Source organism: Temnothorax curvispinosus, unplaced genomic scaffold (genome assembly GCF_003070985.1).
Source record: "Temnothorax curvispinosus isolate PA1 unplaced genomic scaffold, ASM307098v1 QBEX01004727.1, whole genome shotgun sequence".
Lineage (NCBI taxonomy): Eukaryota > Metazoa > Arthropoda > Insecta > Hymenoptera > Formicidae > Temnothorax > Temnothorax curvispinosus.
Genome location: NW_020214507.1, coordinates 1 through 16,191, shown reverse-complemented (window position 1 = coordinate 16,191; position 16,191 = coordinate 1). Strand labels below are relative to the sequence as shown.

At 32.2% G+C, this 16,191-nt stretch overlaps 2 protein-coding genes across 2 annotated transcripts; one reads left to right on the top strand and one right to left on the bottom strand.

Moving 5' to 3' along the window:
- The first annotated feature begins 77 nt into the window (after window positions 1-77).
- On the top strand, window positions 78-12,017 carry LOC112453832. The gene is made up of 5 exons (XM_025014790.1): window positions 78-950; window positions 6,191-6,489; window positions 6,565-6,633; window positions 8,698-8,790; window positions 11,634-12,017. Exons 1-5 carry the CDS (start codon window positions 917-919, stop codon window positions 11,682-11,684), a joined length of 546 nt encoding a protein of 181 aa, XP_024870558.1. The 5' UTR covers window positions 78-916; the 3' UTR covers window positions 11,685-12,017.
- Window positions 12,018-12,512: 495 nt separating this feature from the next.
- LOC112453831 (DE-cadherin-like) lies at window positions 12,513-15,266 on the bottom strand. The gene is made up of 4 exons (XM_025014788.1): window positions 15,142-15,266; window positions 13,828-14,075; window positions 13,404-13,592; window positions 12,513-13,011 (listed from the first exon to the last, which is right to left on the bottom strand). Exons 2-4 carry the CDS (start codon window positions 14,053-14,055, stop codon window positions 12,676-12,678), a joined length of 753 nt encoding a protein of 250 aa, XP_024870556.1. The 5' UTR covers window positions 14,056-14,075; window positions 15,142-15,266; the 3' UTR covers window positions 12,513-12,675.
- Between the last annotated feature and the right edge of the window lie 925 nt (window positions 15,267-16,191).

Sequence of the window (16,191 nt, the reverse complement as noted above, 5' to 3'; positions counted from 1 at the left end):
ATTTTTATAGGATTTTTACATTTTCGTACTGTATTGAAAAAATTTCAACCATTGTAACTATCAAACATTATATTTGGCACTTGTTTGTATGTACATGGTGATAATGATTAGTTCCTTTAAATCCCAAGTGGAACATAAAATCTCTTATAAGGTTTCAGTAATCGCTTTAAATTCAGATGTACGGGCCGGTGATTAGCCGACAGTACCCTGGCATGGTGACAAATATATAAAACATCCTTAAAGTTTTAAGCTTTTAATTCTCTTTTTTATATTGACAAGTTGCTAATTTTCATCTCACTTTTTTAGCATTTCTGACAACTTACTCGCAACATTGTTGTGTTCATTAGCTATAGGAACTTGCAATAACGTATTTCCTTGATTATTATGAGCATTTGTTACAACTATATACTCATCCGGTTTTATCGCTTTTAATTTGCTGATTATTTCAACATTACCATTTTTTGCATCTCTAAACATTTCTTCAACTAGTTTCAGTAATTCATTAACGTTTTGGTCATCAGAAAGATCAAGAGGTGTTTTATCTTCATTATTTTTAATGTTATAAATTGGTAATATCCAAAAAATCATTTTTGGCTGCAACGTGAAGCGATGTAGTGCCACTAGCAGCGGTTTTAGTATTGAAAAAATTGTTTAATTTATCATGACTCTTACATGTTGTAATAAAACTTCAACAATTTTTTTAAAACCTTTAGAAGTAGCAGTGTGTAATAGTATATCACCTTTATTAGTAACTTGATTAACACAAGCTCCGTTTTTTAGTAAGACACATAATGTGTTCACAACACTTGCCTGTCCATTGCTAACAGTGTAGTGTAACGGTGTTCTTCCATCAATGTCTTTATTATTGGCATCAGCTATTTTAATCAAATTTTTATAAGCGTTGAACAGCTGTATTATGTCATCATTATTAACAGCAATGGACGCTGATGGTTTGCTCTCTATATAAGCTTATATATCTTAAAAAGTATTAGAGAAATAAAAAAAGTTTCAGACAAAAGTTGTTCAAATTAATTAGCAGAAAAAGATAATACAATGAAAAAGATAATACAATAAAAAATTCCATTAAAATAATTTAACTTGGACTTTACTGATTGTGAGTTAAACACAGGCTTCGGGTCCAAAATCTAATAAGATCATCTATTAGTCGCCTTTAAACTCTCCAACTTTTATCTGAAACTTTTTTCCAATAAACCAATACTGTTTTAGATAATTGGCCGTTCTGAAATGTTTGGCACGGTATAGGTACATTATGTATATACCTATATTGTATATATAAAGAATTATAGAAATAATGTAATATTTAATGTATAAATGTAAGCAGATGCGTATAATAAGGCGAGAATCGCGTTTGATAAACATTTACTTGAAAGCTTTTATTTACTAAAGTAATTTTTATTTACTAAAAAATTGTTAATAAATTCGGGAGATATTTTATTCAAAATTTCGTATTGGAAATTATTACTATTATGATAAGTAGTATAATTTATTTAATAAAAGTGTGAAAAGGTTCGATGCTAGACAATGATCATTTACCTATAATATTTTTGTTCATGAAAGTCAACATCCGCGTCTTACATATTATGAAATAGTCAAATAACAAATAAAATTAACATATTTTTGCGAAATTTCGGATTTCAGATTGTTGCCCGTTATAAAAAATTATAATTTGAAACGTTTATTTTATCTCGTTCTCGATAAAACATTTTCGCGAATTTCGCATAATATTAAACAATTTGTTAAAGAAATCTTCTTAAATTACGTTCGGCGTTAAATACATTAAATCGTTAAAAGTTAATACAAATACCGTGTTATTGTCATGTTCATAGACGCGATCGCTGCCTCGGTGATAAGGCCTTATCGCTGTTTCTCGCGTCAGATGGACGCAAATGCGTGGTTTTATACTGATGGAGAGTCGTAACGATTTTTGTCGTAGAGAGTTATTTCTCATCAGTTTCTATAGAACCCATCTTCGGCGCCTAGTTTGGTGTCTCGTTGAATCTAAGGGTTTTTGTTGCAGGGCCGAAATTAATTTCAAGTTTTCTTGGCGGTTTCCAGAAGCAGTGGTTTCGGCATAACGATGACAACTACGTAATTTTTAAAGTAAAATCACGAAATCGATTAAACAGCATATTCTGAGAGAAAAGACTTTATTTTCCTTATTAAATATTCTCCCGTTAATTAATATTAATATTACTTTAATGCTAAAAATAACTTAGCAGATTGAACATGGATAGTTACTGTTTATAGACAAATTTGAATTATACTAAAGAAATTAAGGTGGTTCGATGGCTACAACAAAATGCAGAGAATTTCATGAAATTTTAATATGTTGTTCTGCAATGCAAAATAGAATTATGTGAATTTTTTGGGAATTTTTCACCGTCCCGTTTTGAAAAAAATCTACTCCGAAAACCTAAAAAGTACAATTTTAGGACATTTCGTAGAAAAATTAATTATTAAAGCATAAATTGCTTGATTTTTCGTCTGCATAGACTGTCATGGTCGTGAACGACGTGAACAGCAGCACGCATTATACACGCGGCGACCAATCAGAGCGATCCCCTTCATTCCCACTACTTCAAACGCTAGTGCGCTGTTTCCAGAACCCCCGCGTCTCACTACTCCCTCCGATGAAGCCATCGAACCTCCTTAAGGAGGTTCTACAGATAATGGATGTATCTAAAAATTGGAAAAAACTTTATGGACGTGTAAATTGAGATGCAAGAAAAGTGCTCGAAAAATTTTAGCATCGGTTTACCGTGTAAAAATTTGCAAAAATGAATTTTGAAATCACAGTTTTTAACATAAACTACATATGGCAGAGGGGCTCTTGGAGACAGGAAACGAGATATTAATTATATAAAGGCGACCCACCAAAGCTCAAAAAACGGAGCTCTTATAGATCTTAATCTAAGCTTTTCAGAAATATCGAGAAAAACAAGGGTTATCGCGTAAAATTTTGTGATATTGGCTATTGAAACAGGCCATATCACAGTTCACGTAGCGTGCTTCGAATAACAAGGGAGATTTGGCAATGTCGCAGCGACTGCACCCGCGCGAAAAGTGTACAGCCAGTACAGCACCACAGTATGACAGCACCTCAAACTTAAGCACCTAACGTTTACGAGCGCTTACGGAGAATACTCGCTCTAGAATTATGTGAAATTGTGAAATAACCGTGATCATATGAGCAGAACTGTCAAGTTCGCGACGTTACCACATTTTCTTCCATTATAAGCCGCCAGAGTCAAAGGAGCACTTACACGATATTTTTAATTATTCCTCGCTTCGACTAATATGGGTATGATATAAGCTCTAACGTCATCAAAATTCACGAAAATATTTTATGAATACTTAGAACCGATGAATTTGAAGATTTTCTCTTCATCTCTCAACTGACTAGAGAGTATCTGTAGAACCTCCTTAAAAACTTAACTTTGGTCGAAACTCGAAACGACCAAAGGGTCGTTTCATATAACTCCTTTAAAAAAGAAGTAGTTACACAAATGGATATATATTTTTATTTAATCTTTAGTTTCTTTTAAGAAACTTTTTCAGGCACTGGACATTTTGCCATTCCAGAACTTTAATTAATTTTTTAATTTCTCAGGTTATTTAATATATTTTTAGGTTATTTAATTACTTTCTAATGTAATAAGATACATATGCAATGTATGACATGTTACGTAAGAAATTTTTATATAACTTGTTCAGTTGTTAAAACTTTATGAAAAAGAGGTATATACTTATTGAAACAAATTACTATAATATTGTGATAAACATAAATAAAAATGTGCGAGTACTTAATAAATTCGAGACAAATCGATTGGGTACCCTGATATCTGTAAGATTTTGACAGTTCTAATTATCTAAATGTTGCATTTAATATTTAGATAATTCTACTTAATTACTTATTATAATTGATTAAATATCACAGAAAAATTAAAAATTACATGAGTTTTATGCCATTAAATATTTAACTACGAAATTAATTGAAATCTCACTGTTATCGGTTTGATTCATCTCGAACAGTCGGTACTCGAAAACTTTCGTACTCGCACATATAATAGTAAACTACAATAAAATTATTTGTAACCACTCTTCGAGAGGAATTGTTCTATCCATAATTTTTGTAATAAAATATATATGTATTTTTTTTAATAACGGAAGAATATATTTTCGCACGCGTATCTTGATTTTGTAAGAAGTTATAATAAATACCAATTAAATCGTGAAAACATTCGGGAATTGCATAATACTATATTTGGAAAGAGGTAAAAGTTTGCCGTTAACTGGCTGCCGAAATGGCTGCTATCGCAGCAGTCCGGAAGATCCGAGATTCGTTTCCTCCTGCAGCGAGGTCTTTGGTGTTCAACGGGTCACTTAACTTTCTTTCGCAGATTGATCCTATGAAATACGACAGAAGCAGAGCACAGCTCGCTCTCCACTATGTGAATCGTTCTTCTCTATGTCGGATACTACCTGGCATGCCACTTGGCGGATAGGAGGGATCTTGATCTGGTGAAATCATTGGGCCAGTTAGCCTCCATTGAACGCAGTGATAACACGGTTTTGCTCGTGATTTTTTTAAGCTTGTCTATCTCGCCGTTGAAAGTAAAACGGGAATTAGAGTTTAAATGCGCGATCAATTATTTTATTGCAACGAATATTATAAAATTACATATATCGGAAGTGGCTTGACCTTGTTTTATGCGTCGCGTATTTTTTAGCTTGATCATTGTCTTATATCGAAACTTAAATTTGTCTATTTTTTTCGCGTATTCTTGATAATATATGTGTAATGGTCATTTAAATCGGTAAGGTTGTCATAACTATGTAGTTTTATCAATAATACTATTAATAGTAACAAAAATGATGAAGATTGCATGGAATCAATTACGAGCAAACGTTGCAATTAAATGGTTGCGTGTGTTTCAGTTATCTGATTGTTATATATGTATCACGGCATAATAGTTACAAAATGTTATCGCTATTATATAGAAAAGGACATTTTAAAAGAGCTAATTGTAATTCAACGAATACAGAAACACTTTAATGCTCGCATGTTTCGCTTTTTCGATCAGCTTGGAATCGTGAAAGAGAATTGTCAGAAATTTCTCATGTAGTATTTTATTACTATCTCTGAGATCTACACGCAATAGAGACAAATTACTGTTATTAGTCCCGTTTGAAGTAATAAACAGATTTATCTGCGCTTTATCGCCAGCATAAGTGAAACATAGCGATATGTTAGCAATGATCATAGCAACAAAGTCAGTTCTTGTGAAATCATGCTGGAAAATTGTCGATGGTTGCTATACATATCGCGCCTTTGTGGCTGTCATCCACACACGATTGATGAATTATCGATATTCAAAAATTTTCACCCACTGGCAGTGTACTCACTGATCGCGTGCGGGATGTATTGCGCCGGAGGATATTATACATTTAACACTTATTTAACTGTGTGTGAGACTAATATGGGATGTGTTCTAAAACGATTGAATCTATACAGCCGGTCTTCCTATATGATTCTAACGGCATTGTTGTCGTGTCTGCGACATATGGAATTTGAACGTACTATATCCACAACTCGTAAATTCGATAATTTAATACAGCATTATCATTGGTGCACTGATGACAAACGAAAGAATCACTATATGCAATGGCTGATTATGATATTGATCTTGGGCGCTTGGTTCATACCTATCTTACTAATAATAATATTTAATGCTAGAAACAAAACTTTAAACAAAACAGTTTTGTTTGAATTTATGATAATATGCGTAACACGAATATCGTTCTCCATGGAAATCGCAAAATTTTACTTCTTATACGATGCATTGCGTCGCAGATTTCATCATCTCAACAGACTGTGTTATGGATTGATTGGTATATTATTGTCAATTGATCAATTCGAAACCGTTGAACAAATCGAATCAAGTTAACTCAATCAATAACGATTCTCAAATGCTAGTATTAAGAACTTATATTAAAATTGATGAATGTTCCTAAATATCTAAGTTAATATCTAAAAATAAAATACTTTTTATCTATATATATTTAATTTATATATAACATATAAATATATTAAGTATATTTATCACGCGCACACGTGATGTTTATGGTATATAATAAATAATCTTAATAAAAGGTTTTATGTACATAGGGATGACTGTTGGCATCAATATCAGATTATTTGCCGACAGGCTTGCCATCGTGAATCTCCAGCGGTTACATCGTTACCTTCACGATGCAACAAATCATCTCACTTTTTATTACAACCCACAGTTGCTTATTTGGATCACGTGTATGTTAATGGACATTACAACTAATGTCTTCAGCACTGTTTTTAATGGAAAAGATATACTTAACAACATGCTGTTACTTTATATCCCGTATGTGATACTAATTTCATCACTTCAAATTATTGCTATAAGTTGTATCTGTCATTTGACATGCAATCAGGTATTAGTATACATATTACAAATATAAGCGAAATTGGTGTAATAACCTTTTTAATGCTGCGTACAATTGTTATAGGCGAACGTATTGGCAAGTATAATATTCTCGGCCGAAACTTCCGCATTCAAACATAGTAACTTTTCGACTGTGAGTAAAATTTGTATGTAACGCACTACTAAAATATACGGTATACATATATTGTACATGTGCGCGCGTACGCGCATGCGTGCGTATTGTGGCAACGATATATATTTAATTATGTTATCTTAAAAAATTGATTTTTCGAAAATTAATTTTACCATTATTTGTCTCTCTTCAGACAATAGGTACAACCTTTGTGTAAAACATTTGTGCTATGACGTACTTTCAGAGATAAATAGCTTGTAACATTTTAAGAGTAGGTTTCATTTGGTGCTCGTGACGCTTGTGCATGAGCATCATCCGTCCTTGTTTAACATTTGCTAAACAACAAGGATGAAATAATTCTAAGAGTGTTGCTAGCGCTAAATGGAACGTATCCCAAATAGTTTAAATGCTCCACTCCGCATGTACAGGGTGAGGCCTTTAAAGCGTTACAAGCTGTTATCTCTTTAAAAGTATGCATCTCACCAATAAATATCTTAGATTATAGTTGAAGGACACATAACGTAGAGTAATATTCATTTAATTTTGGGTGTAGGCATTACTTTTAATTTTTTAAATAGAAATTCCCATGTTTTTTTATCATCTTTTTCTATTAATTAATTTGAACAACTTTTGTGTAATACATTTTTTTATTTGACTAATATTTTTTGTGACATTTAAGAAAAATTTGGTAACTTTTTCAATACTTAACTTATCTGATCGATAAAATTGTTGTCGGAGGGAAAAGTGATATAGGACTTTTTGACTTGATTTGGTTTTAAGAATATGTTGTAATAGCTTCTCTATTTTTGTAAACACTTGTGTATACATAAAAACTTCAAAGAGATTTTAATCATAACGATCTGAGTGGCCATTACACAAAACTATCGTGTTATGAAAGAGAACTAGTCATAAGCAATAAAGATAGCGTAATGGAACAAATAGGACTCCTTGAAATTTAATTTAAAATCCGAGAATTGATTTTATTTATAAAAATTTGTTAATAAAACGTTAAACATATGGTATAAATGAATCTCGCTTTCTCCTTCATCATACAGTAAAAGAAGAACTAGATTCAATTTAAAAAACAAAAAACAGAGATGATCTTGTAATCTCCAAGGTTCTTCCACCTATCGATTTTTTTGCGATAGTTTGACGATCCCTTTGAACTTCTTCAACACTTATGTGTTCAATTTTATTAACTCAAATTTATTTCCAAGATATTTTGATTTATGGATTAAAATGGGCTAATTTGTATATATACATGGTACTGCTATAATCAATCTAATTGTATACAGACATGCATTAAGGACGTTCTCTCGTTCTTATACTAGAGAAAATCGATTTTCTTAGGATTTTCTTGAAACTGTGAATATACGTTAATTTAGGTGTGCTTTATGCGTGGTATACATTTCAGTATCTCTTCCGGTATAAAAAATCAAGATACTGAGCCTCAAAGTTTCAACTTTTACTAATGAAAAGGTTTTCCAGGCCAAACGGTAAGAGATACGAGGTTGGCCAAGAGGACCAAAGTTGCTCTTCTCGTCGAGTTCTAAGGAAAAAATGCCAAAACTAAAAAAATTAAATTAAAAAAATTTTTTTTTGTAACTTTGAGACTCGGTATCTTTTTTTTTATACCGGAAGAGGTACTGAAATTTATACCACGCATAAAGCACACCTAAATTAACGTATATTCACAGTTTCAAGAAAATCCTAAGAAAATCGATTTTCTCTAGTATAAGGACGAGAGAACGTCCTTAAACATTCGAAATTACTTTTCCGTCACGGCTTTTCCGTAAAATTTTATTGAACATTACTTATTACGAATATCTTTTAATTCTATATTAAATGTATAAAACATTTTGAAGAAATAGTTTGAAATTTTTATTAAAATATAAACCTCAAAATGGAATAAAGATCAATTCTTATTTATTTTAATTCGTAAAGTTTAAAATTTGCAAAAGTTTAACTTTACTCATTTTTTTATTAACTTATTTTTAATAGCTACATAAAAAATGATTGACATTTTTATATTTTAATTATGAAAAAATTACAAAGACAATATTTTGCGATGTTCTTTACTTTTAGGAAACAACCGAATTGGGAGTATTTCTATGGGCGCATCCGTTGCGCATCAGAGTTTGTGGCTTGTTTAATTTGGATAACCAATTTACACTTTCGGTAATTAATATTCTCACTTGTTTTTATCATGTTTTTTAGATTTATATAAATATTAAAACTACTATAAATACTGATATTTTCTATTAATTTTTGCGAAAAATCAAAAAATCATATATTTCGACTATATATTTGACTACGCACAATTAGATGTAACAGAAAATTATAAGTTGTACGAAAAATTGTTATATACGAAATTTGCATGACTTTGTAGGGGTCATTACATATAGTGTATAGGGGAAACCGAGGCTGGTTGTCACATTTTTCAAATACTGATTTAAAAAAAAATGTTATAGCCATATTTTATAATATCGTGTACTACTTTATAATGTAGCTACATCCTTTAGTATAAGAAAACAAATATTAGACTTACATGTATTATATTTATACACAAAAAAGTTATCTAATTCTAAGCAAAATCATGCAAATGTGACAACTTACCTCATATCCAGGGTTGGTTGTCACATGTTTCTGGATTGGGTGTCACGTATCTTAAATATAGAGAAAACATACGACAAATAGCTTTTGTTTTAATATTTTAATAAAGTTAATGAGTTTTTGTAGATTTAACTTAATAATATATTGCAGCATGAATTAAACAAAATATTAAAAATTATAATGTGCTCGAATTGGTGCCCGCGTTAACATTTTTAATACAATGACTGTTAATCAATGATAATCTGTTAGTCAATGACGAAACAGCACTCTGAATTGTTTCTGAATTAAGTCTATTGCACGTACGTTTTGAGAATTCGATCTTTCATATTCTCTACCGTTGTGGGTGGCTCACGATACACTGTATCTTTCAATGTACCTCATAAGAAATAATTTAATGGCGTTAGATCTGGTGAACGAAGTGGTCATAAAAATTCTCCATCACGACCTATCTATCGATTTGGAAATTATCTATGCAACGCTTCTCTTGACTCTCGTGCATGTACCACATTTTTAAACAAATATTTAATGGTACATTCTCCAATAACGTTGGTATAAGATCTTCGTTAAAAAAATTGCGTATTTTTGTTCCGTTAATTGTCCATCAATAAAGTATGGTTAAATTATTTGATTGCCGAGTACGGCCACACCACACCTTAATGCTCCGTCGTCGTTAGTGATCAATTTCTCTCATCCAGTGAAGGTGGTGAGTTCTTTAATGCCCAATAGTGCATGTCGGTAAACGTAGCTTTATCCGTAAATAAAACGTTAAAAAACGATCATTATTTTGCATTTGATGCAAAAACCACTAGCAAAATCGAACACGGTTTTCAAAGTCTGTTCCATGTAGCTCTTGGTAAAGTGATAGATGATAGGGATGAAATTTGTGAGCGTGAAGAATTCGGAGTATACTTCGTTGACTAATTCCTGACTGCAATCTCTCGTGTGCGGATTGTACATTACGTTTGCTAATTGTAAGACAGCAACAGTATTTTCTTCACTGGTAGCAGCTTTTATACGATTACGCTTGATAATAACATTACTAGTTTCTTGAAGAGATTGACAAAGTCTGTGAAATAACCATCGAGATGGGTGATTTCGTTTATTTTTCACTTTATGGGATGTCACGAGCCGGGCTCGGCGTCAGATGAGCCAAATTCGCACATTTTCTTTTCGTGTGTGGTAAAAGAAACATTCGAGTCCGGGTCGCGAATCAAGCTCGCCGAACCGGACTTGCGAGCCAAACTCGTACGTGTATAGACACAAAATAACAGTAGCACAAAAAATATAACATTTTAATTAAAAAAACGAAATTGACCTTGAAATTTTTTAACTGCCTCTACTTATAAAAAAAATGTATACATTATATAATAATCCCTCCGCGGTCACGCAACTTTTGTGCATAATAATTTTTCGTACAACTTATAATTTACAAATTTTCGAGATGTGCAAGTGCACCATGTATCCCACCCTGTATATTGAAAATAAATTGATCCGTGTTCAAGTATTTTATTTGATGTGCCCTATAAATGGTACTTTTTACTGTTTAAAATTTTAAGTAATCGGTTATTATAAATTTTAAAGGAGGAGACGCACTAGCAAGCAGCGCCCTATAGTGCACTTGGTCAGTGCCAAATGTTTATTTTTATTAAATAATATATATATATCTATATATTAAACAGTTAAAAAAGAAATAAAAATAACAAAAAAAATTAACAGTGTATTGATCCTGCATCCTCGCTACTCTTACGCTCACCAAGTGCGTTATACAACAGCTTACTAGCATCTTTCTTTAAGACTTATAAACTACACTACCGATCACTTAAAATGTCAAACATTATAAAAAGTATTATTTATAAGACATATTAAACGAAACACTCGGACATATATCAACTTATTTTCGATCATCACGTGTAAGCGGATTAAAACTGAAATTAGTCTACCGCGTCCTCCTTTATTTCTCCTCTTTAGTTCTCCTCTTGTCAATAAAGCAAATTAGTTTTCTTTTTCTGCGCACTGAATATATTGCTCAAGTGAGTTTATTTACTATTATGTAGTCTCTTTATTGTTAGTAATATCCATTATATTAAGCTTTTACATAAATTAAATTCGATTATAATCTCTAATATATCATATTTATGTTTAAGATTATTTGCGCTCTATTAAATCGCTTAAACTGATTATGAAAATATCATTATTTTAATTTCGAAAATTGGTTTTCGAAAAATCTGTTTTAATAAAATTAGTTTGCAAATAATTAATTTAGACAATTAAAAAAATCTATTTTTGAACATTCTTGTTACATCTAAATATTTATAAATTTAATATTCAGATTTTTCCAAAGTCGATTAATCGTTACAGACACTATTTAGAAATTTTCATATATTTACTTCAAAATTTATTTTACATAGGTATTCGGTTTAATACTGATGTATGTGGTTCTAGTTTCATCTGTTCTTTGAAGAGAATTTTAAGCAAACAAATATGTTTCAAAAAAGATTTAAAAATAAAAAAAATTTCCGTCTAATTTTAATAAAGTTTTTGAACTTTAAACCATAGAGTTTGCTTATTACGAGTCGCTTGCTGTTATTATACTGCAGAGGAGTTCATATAACATAACCCGTTGAACTTGAAATGCTTAGTCTATATTGAAATGTGGTGTAATTAAAAATAGAAAAAAATAATTATTTAAAATATTACAATTGTACGCGTTACTTAACATTATTATGTACTTATGGACGATGATCCGTAATGGAGTTGGTGAGTGAGGGAAGAAGGAAAAAGAGAAAAAAGAAAGGGAGATAATATTTTATAACTTTTGTAAATATTTCAAACTTCTGTAACATTAATGTCATACAAATAAATATCTAAACTAAATTTATGCTTTTTTTACGTATAATTTATAAAAGAGACTGCCTTAATATGAGCATATTTAGCGATGGCGTATACCTTGCGTACCAAAAGTTACGGAACGGCCAATTATTTCAGAAAGTATTGGTTATTGGAAGAATATGTTTCAGATAAAAGTTAGAGGGTTCAAAAGAGGCCAATAGACGATCTTATTAGATTTTAGGTCCAAGGCCCGTGCTGGGCCCAAGAGGATCCAAGTTAAATTTTTTAAATTAAAACCCTCATTTTTTATTGTATTATCTTTTTCTACTTATTAATTTAAACAACTTTTGTCTAAAACATTTTTTTATTTGCCTTATACTTTTTGAAATATTCAAGGAAAACTTGGTAACTTTTTTAATATTTATCTTACAATATCTCATTAATTGTTTATTGGAGGGAAAAGTGGTTAGTGTCAGAAAACTATGTTACAGTTTCCAAACTTCTTTTATTAATAACTTTTTAATAAACTCCTTGAAGGTCAAGGTCAACATTAAGGTCAGTCAAAAGTCATTTGGGGCTGGCTGTATAAAAAGAAATATTTACCCTAACGTTTAAATTTATTTAGATTATATTATAAGCGTAATTCGTGTAGTACCTAAAAGTCTTCCTCTTGTTGGTCTGTTCTGTTCGGCCGGTCACGAGCTCAAACTGTAGATACGAATTGTCCGAATTACTAGAATTTTTGATGTTGGAAACCGCTTTCAAACGGACAATGCTAGAATCGAAATCGTTGAAATTCTCCTTAAGTCTGATAGGCTCTGATGACCTCGGTAGAAAAGCTGGCGCCTTCTTATGCAATTCCACAACCCGTATGTCAAGATCAATGACATTGCTCTGCGGGATTTCGCCAAGATCATCGACGGTCGCCGTCATACAAAATTTGTAACCTGGATTCCGCTGCACAAATTCATTATGACCATAATGCAGGACATTTACATGTATATACATACGTAATTTGTTAAATAAAACGGGGAAGCGGAAGCTTATCGAATAAGAAATGGATCGACGTTCCATTATTTGTCAAAGTTTTGAGAATATAATTTTTAGTAAACACGATAAGATAATATTTCTGTCGATTATTCAACGGACATTTTTGTTTCAGGCGTTACTCGCAAAACGTTTACTAAAAATAGCAAAAGAGAAAACATTTACGTAACAAACTTCGCCGATGAATATGAAAATTCGAACAACGATTTAATAAAAAACGACGGAACTATCGCTTAAACTATCAGATAAGTGTTACAAGGCGCTATTCTCTCTTAATATCGTTCCACCTTCGCATTACTTACGTCTATAGCCTTGTTGAGGAATATGACACCGGACTCGCAGTCGATCCGAAAGTATACAGCATCATCCGGTCTCTTAGGAGACAGACTATACCGTACGACGGAATTGTTGCCATCGTCAATATCGGTGGCGGAAACTCGCATGACCTCGCGACCCACCGGTAAATCTTGCGGCACAGATTCCGTGTATGCCTGCGTAACAAGCCAAAATGTATTAGCGAGAACCGACAATCGCACAATACGTGCGCGTGGCTTCTAAAATGCACTTAGCGTGATGTATTCCATGCAATTTTCGTACGAATCGTGTTTACGATACAATTCCTAAAAGACCACACGTACATGCATGCTAATTTAATAATAATAATAAATTTAAATAATAAGATTTAATGATAATAAATTTACATATATATATATATATATATCGTACCACTTTGTCGAAGACGGGTTTGTTGTCATTGACGTCTTCGATGGTGACTTTAAATGAGCACACGTTAGCCATCTGCGGCCTTCCATTGTCGGTTGCGAGTACCGTGAGCCAAGCCTCTTTCTCGTAGAAGGGTTCGTAGGGTTCGTCCCTGTCGATAAACTGGGTCGTCCTGATGAGGCCCGTCTTGTTGTTGATTTGGAATTTTAACTTTTCGTCAGGAGAGATCATCAAGCGGTATGTAATGGTACCTGAAAATGTGAGGTCGGATCAGACGATCGTCGGATAATCGAGCTAGTAATAGAAATTCGAATCTGTCCTTCGAAGATCTTCAAATAAATTCATGAAAATCAAATTATACGAAAATACGAGTTCTTTCGGAAATATTATTCGAAATCAAACTTCTAAAAATCTTAAAAAATAGTTTAGTCTTGAAATTATTAAAGAAGTCTCGAATATCTAGAAACAATATCTTCCTATAAATATTTCCTAGAAGATTTTTAAGCAAATTAATCATGTAAAAACGAATTATTTTGAAAATATTATTCAAAATCAGACTTCTGAATATCTTGAAAAATAACTCAGTCTTGAAATTATTAAAGAAGTCTCGAATATCTAGAAACAATATTTTCCTAGGAATATTTGGATGCCTGAAACATATTTAAAACATGTCTGAAACATATTTAAAATATATTTGAAACATATTTAAAAATATGTTTTCTCCTTTACAACACAGTTTACAACGTTATTTCCATCCATTCTATATTTATGTACAGATACAGATAATAATTTTGTTTTTAAGTTAAACATGTTTTTTAATTCAACAATTTCAAAACTTCTTTAATAAAAAATTTATTTGATTTCGAGTTCAAATCAAATGAGACTCTTGTCGTATAAAATAATTCTTTTGCATAACATGTTGCGAGTGAACTATAATTACTTGCCTGTACGCTCTATTTTTGTTCATCGCGGTTTGTTGGCATGAGAGAAAATAGTACGTACCTCTGCTTTATTAATTAATAATGCGACAAGATATTTCCGTTTGCCTGATCTCATTTTGATGCGCGTAAATCCGTCAAAAATAATAAATAAATGGTGAAAAACATACCGGGGACACGGTACATGATTAAAAACAAGCTCAAACACGGATCGTGCATCATAAACTTTTTTCCGTTTTAATTGGAGGTCGCAAAACTTTGAAGATCATAAAAATGGCATGAACAACTTTCTTGTTTTTTTTACCACGCGCATAATTTACCACAGACGTTTTATGCGTGACAAGTGTGACATATACGCGATGATGTCGCGCTGCCATACAATATCTCCTTCCTCCGGCGGATCCCGATCCTCGGCGTGCACCTGAATTACCACCGTGCCAGGCGGTTCCTCCTCCTTCACCACCGGCGCGTAAATTGAGCAATTGGAGAACACCGGCTTGTGGTTGTGATTTTCATCGAGCTGAAAGCGCAAGAGAAACGGACGGCTATTAGGGCGGGTGTTACTTGGGCGCGAGGCAGGTGCCCCACTCGAAAGATGTCCGGGGGATTAATCGTTTTGACCATGGATTTTGGTCCTTCTAAATTGATGTAATTTTGATGCTTATATATATAGGGTAGACCGGAGCACGTTGTCACACGGGGCACGTTGTTACATCGGCTTTATTTAAAAAACTAATAACCAGAGAGCAGTACCCGTCATTCCCAAAACGTGTTAGTGTATGCCCATCTTTGGTGTGTTTACAGTGTTGAGATTGCTCCAGCCGTGTTGACGTAAAATCAACTTAAAAGTTTTTTGCGACCCCGGGAAAAAATGGAAGAGATCTGAACAGATTTGAGCAGATCTCATCAGATCCAATCCACTCAGATCTGGTTTGATCAAAATATTGGCCCTATCTGATCAGATCCAATCAGACATGAGTAGATCTGATCCGATCCGGTGTCCATCCACTGCAGAATATTGTTGTTTTTAAATGTGCCACTTTATTATAAAAGTGGACTCCACGATACAAAAGTTGTGCCGTTCCACGATTTACATAACTTGGCGCAACTTTGAGATGCAACATTATGATCTGATCATATATAATCTTATATGACTATATAAGTTTATATGTGACTATATTATTTTATCAGTTTAAATTATAAGGTATGTTTGCAAAATAATTTGAAAGATTTATGTTTTATATATACATATACACATTAATCTTTTATATTTACTTATTATTAATTAATTTTGCACGGTACTTTTTTAATGGAATATTTATAATAAATTCTAAATATGGTGTCAAAATTAACAATTATTATTAAATTGGCAGAGACTATATTTATTATATATGTTAATGTTTCAAAATTGTGAAAACTGTTTTTAATA

Coding starts and splice junctions, on each gene's coding strand:
- LOC112453832 (XM_025014790.1), top strand. CDS start 917: ATGTCATCATTATTAACAGCAATGGACGCTGATG. Junction 6,490..6,564: donor GTCATTTGACATGCAATCAG/GTATTAGTATAC, acceptor CAATTGTTATAG/GCGAACGTATTGGCAAGTAT. Junction 6,634..8,697: donor AACATAGTAACTTTTCGACT/GTGAGTAAAATT, acceptor CTTTACTTTTAG/GAAACAACCGAATTGGGAGT.
- LOC112453831 (XM_025014788.1), bottom strand. CDS start 14,055: ATGATCTCTCCTGACGAAAAGTTAAAATTCCAAATCAACAACAAGACG. Junction 13,593..13,827: donor AACCCGTCTTCGACAAAGTG/GTACGATATATA, acceptor CTTGTTACGCAG/GCATACACGGAATCTGTGCC. Junction 13,012..13,403: donor TCCTCAACAAGGCTATAGAC/GTAAGTAATGCG, acceptor GAATTTGTGCAG/CGGAATCCAGGTTACAAATT.